Here is a 4,642-nt window from a genome sequence, read left to right on the forward strand (position 1 = left end):
AATGCATAACCACCGTATATCTGCTTTCAACAGGACATCATGACCACAGGCAGTATATAATGTCGTTATGACCAGGAGTGGTCTTGAGATTAGTGAACTGGGCTGCGGATCAAAAGTCCTAAGGTTCGAACCACTGATATGCTACTGAACACATTCCGCACTTTTACTTGTAGAAATTTTATAAAAGTGACAGTCAACCGCGTTCTTTGGCTGAAAGTAGTCACATGTATGTTGAATATATAACTGCTCTCTGATCAACAGTCCTAAATTAGTGATTGTTATACCTAAATTTTTGGATAATTAACCTAGAAGTTTAAATTATGTTTCAAATAAGGTCTAGTCCAGGTTAAAATTAGCTTATTCTGATGTGTTTATTTTTTGGTAGTGACAAGTAGTCATTTTCCAGTGTATATATAATCTTGTTGTGTTTATCTCCTAGTAATAACAAGTGGTCAGTATCCAGACCATAATCATATTGTATTTATATCTTAGTAATGACTAGTGGTTAGTATCTATAGTATGATATTGTGTTTACGTCTAATAACAAGTGGTCAGTATTCGATATATAATTTAGTTATGTGTGGTTTTGATTACACATTGTTCACTAGTCATCGACGCTTAATGTTTAACATTGATGTAAACTAGTTACGTTGATACCTCCATTAAACACAGTATTTTATTGTAAATTCTGATACAGGAAAAACGTCAGATGTCTTCTGTAACTATCATTAAAAAGGGGTAGTTTCTTATTTATAACTATTAATATGTGATATATATGTATGCAAACGACAAAAAACTCTATATACATGCACCCTTTCATATGATCAAATATCACTTGTTTATGAACGAAAAAATAGCAATTGACCATATAAAAATTCTAGAAAAACAAAAATGTTTATTTCAGATATATTTACAGCCTTCTACCCATAACAAACCTATTTTACAACAATAACAAAAAAAACACCAGCCCCGAAAATCTCTGAAACCATCAGAGTTATCCTTCAGTTTAAAAGCAAGTATTATAAATTAGTTACAGTAATATGCCTGTAACATGTTATATAAGTTTTACACTTTAAAGAATATCACAAAGCAGAAAATGTATTATCATAGTTATATATATATATATATATGCCATTATAATGCCATTAATGCTTTGTTTTTTGCAAACATTCTTCAACACAGTCCATCATATTTCTTTGTTGTCAAATACTAGACATACTAGAAATAAAAAACACCACCACTTTAAAGCGACTGAAGTGACTTTTGTTTCCTTTCGTTGTTATAGTAATAACTGTGCCCATAACAACAACATAGAAAAATAATTCTCTCACTGCTGGGCAGGTAGTGAAACTGAGATACTCAAAGTATAGTCAACAATTCTTTCTTCAGTTGTAATATCACCTAAAATTTTGAAAAATAATAAAATCATTTGTTCTTATTTTTACCAAAACGTGTAAGATATATATATATTTATTTACCAAGTTCTGATATGGTTTGAAATTTAAACATTTACAGCAAGGGAAAGATGGATTTTTGTCGAAGTTTCTTGTGTTTAATCCAACAAGAGCTTTCAGAGAATAAAAAACTAGACATTGTAATTTAACATTAAAACAGCAACAAATATAACGTACGTAATACAACCATCAGTACTGGCTAGCAACATAAGGCTCAACTCTCGCGTAAATGTCTTCCAATATGAATCCGTTTATCACATTGCGGATGCCAAATTGTTCCAAAATGACCAAATAATGTAGTACGACAACCATTTCACGTTTATGACGGAAAGCTGATTACCTGAAAATGTAGAAATAAGAATATTAGCAGAGAGGAAAACGAACATGGTCGTTAGGCCGACAGTTAAACTATCCTTGTATTTTACCCTTTTGAAATAACGTGTATAGCCAGAATATTTCGCACAGTGTTAGATGTTACGCTCACCAGGTGAAGTTAATTAGATTATTTGATGATATTTCCAGAAAACATTTGCCAATTTTAATTATCGCGCTAAAATCAAATCATAAATTTTAAAGTAAAATAATGAACTAAGAAGGTAAAAACAACAAAAATAATTTTACTTTGAGATTATTATTGTCTTGCTGTTATAATATTCCAGTAAAATCTTTAATTTCTAAGGGTGTTGAGTTTGTTTTACTTCACCATCGCTAACTGTTTTCTTTATCTTAAATAAAACACGAGAAAGTTCTTATAAAAAGTGAGAGCTAAAAGCTACACAGTTTTTCTTTTCTCTATCGTTACCGATGGATTAAAAAATGAAGATAAAACATCACTCAAATTCATTTTACTGTAGTATTCGCATTGAGTTTACTTTTAATTCAAATATAGCAAGTTTTATGTAATTTGTTTTTTAATTACAGTAGTAATGTAGATAATTTTATAGTGAGGTTAACTAAATGGAAAAAAAATAATTTGCTAACAGAATCTTGTGCTACAAAAATAATTTGCACTTGAAGTAAGTTGATGCAAGATTAGCAGCGACGATACCATACATAACAACAGAATAAAGCAAACAACACAATGAGATAAGATACTTAAATGGTTACATCGTAAGCAAATGGAACGCTCATTATTCAACATGTAAATGAAAATGAGTCTCTCACCTAACTCATTGAGGTTTTCAAACAAACCACTTGGCGAAGTTTAATAAGTCAGTTTCGTCTGAGTCGTACTGATCTACTTCTGAACGACTCCTTTCCGGAGTTGTAGAGTAAGAGAGTTGGTTTCTAGCACTAGAAATAGCTGAGGAAATGTCGTTAGTGGTGCTACCTGGTGATGACGGAGTTTCAGAGCCAGTGCTCCTATTTGGGGATAGCTGAAAGTTGAAATTAAAACGTTCTTGCTGTGGTCCAGATGGTGTCAAGCCTTCTGATTCAAAGCTCGGTGTTGATGAGCCGGTGCAGTAACTCTGGTACACGCTGCAGGTCACAGCGAAGGAATTAGAATCAACATCAGATTTTGTCGCAAGAAAAGTCTCCCCATATCCACTACCACCGTCCTGATCAGTTAGGAGCTCTTGAAGCTGTTTTATGTATTCCACAGCGGATCGTAATGTTTCTACTTTGCTCATCTTCCTGTTTTTGTTACCATTCGGCACGTGCTGTCGAAGCGTTGCGAAACCCATGTTAACAAGTCGCACACGATTTCGCTCGCGTTCGTTTCTTCTAGCAACAGCTGCCGGTCGACACGGTTGCAGAACGTATCCCACTGATCCACATGGTCTTCTCCGTGTGCAGTCTAAATAATCAATTGCATTTTCATGTCGCATACTTGATCTTTCCGAAATTGGAACTTGCACAACATAAAAAAACAAACAAAAAAACACACGACAAATTGAGATAAACACAGTATGCTTATTTATTGCCTGAAGATTTTCAGTATTGTTTTCTTGAGCTTTACGTCTTTCAATATTCCTATCCTGTTCGAGAATCACGTGCCACTCTCGTGAATGCTGGTGTATTACCTCACGTGAATTGGAGCCAAATTACCTTAATCGAATATTAGGACGTAGTGAAAAGTCCTACCGCATTACTGTGAAGAAGTGTGTCGTCCACACGGTTCTTCCCGTTAAAAAACCTTACCCTCATGAATACTAGGCCCCTCCTCCAAGCAGCTGTCATTGTACACTGTATTCGCTCATTCTGCAAATTTCGTGTGCGGGACGCGTGGCCCTGGCAGCATTGTAACAAACAACATGACATTGCTTCAGGGGATCAGACTTCATCCCGCGTGCACGCAAGAAGCCAAGGATGTCGAGTCAGTTACAGCAGTGGTTACAATCTACCCTCATAAGCCTTTCAAGTCTACGAACAAATGTCTAAGATATAAAACTGAAACAGCTAAAACCATTGACAGTTACATGTTATTTGTAACATAAAAACAAGATAATGTCTAATGAGAGAGAAAATAAATAACTTTTTATGCCTAGCAATTTTGTTTCTGTGATTTTTCTTAAAAGTGATCATGGTTTGAAATTTATAAAAAACAATATGTTGGCTACATGCCAAGTCCTATGCCGCCGAAATAGGCGATACCGTCAAACATTTCAATGTCATTACGGCACGCGCCCAGCACGAGCCTTTTCGCTTGTCACAGTGACACGTGCCAGAGCTGGTCTGTTTTTTTCTGTTCTACTTGTAATAAAGTCGAGTTTCTTACTCATTCAGCGCCATCTTACGTTTGTTTATTAAATCATGAAACTTAATAGTCTTAATCAGGGAGTATTTACTACTGCCTACAGTAGAGATGGGTCAGATGATTGTTCATCTAAATGATATTTTAAATATATCCTTAACAGTTCACCAGAACTTTACAATACTATGCAGTGTCTCATTTTACAACAATATCTATGTAATAAATAAGTGACAAGTTCTGATAACGTCTGTAAACATCACAGAAAACAGTTTGAATTTCTTGGTCTTCTTTCCTCTGCTTCTTTTTTTATTACACAAAAACTCAATAACCAAAACCATGTTGTCAACCATTTTCAGGGAGGTGACATAGTTTCAAACAGAGTATCTGTTTTTATCAGTGTGATTAATAACTAGTACTAATCTTTAAAAAAATGATTAATCTAGTGTAAACGATGTTATCATTGCCCCTTGAAGCTAGCTTTCTTACAGAACTA

At 34.4% G+C, this 4,642-nt stretch overlaps 1 protein-coding gene across 2 annotated transcripts; it reads right to left on the minus strand.

Moving 5' to 3' along the window:
• Positions 1–905: 905 nt before the first annotated feature.
• Positions 906–3,772, minus strand: LOC143232528 (achaete-scute complex protein T3-like). 2 transcript variants are annotated; one of them, XR_013017570.1, is made up of 3 exons: positions 2,619–3,772; positions 1,632–1,794; positions 906–1,401 (listed from the first exon to the last, which is right to left on the minus strand). XR_013017570.1 is itself a non-coding variant. In XM_076468098.1 (2 exons), the coding sequence occupies exon 1, from the start codon at positions 3,281–3,283 to the stop codon at positions 2,636–2,638; it is 648 nt and encodes a 215-aa protein (XP_076324213.1). In that variant the 5' UTR covers positions 3,284–3,772; the 3' UTR covers positions 906–1,794; positions 2,619–2,635. The 2 variants fall into 2 exon arrangements, 1 of the variants encoding a protein (XP_076324213.1); XM_076468098.1 differs by having other exon boundaries at positions 906–1,794.
• Between the last annotated feature and the right edge of the window lie 870 nt (positions 3,773–4,642).

This window comes from Tachypleus tridentatus, chromosome 11 (assembly GCF_004210375.1).
Source record: "Tachypleus tridentatus isolate NWPU-2018 chromosome 11, ASM421037v1, whole genome shotgun sequence".
In the NCBI taxonomy this organism is placed as follows: Eukaryota; Metazoa; Arthropoda; class Merostomata; order Xiphosura; family Limulidae; genus Tachypleus; species Tachypleus tridentatus.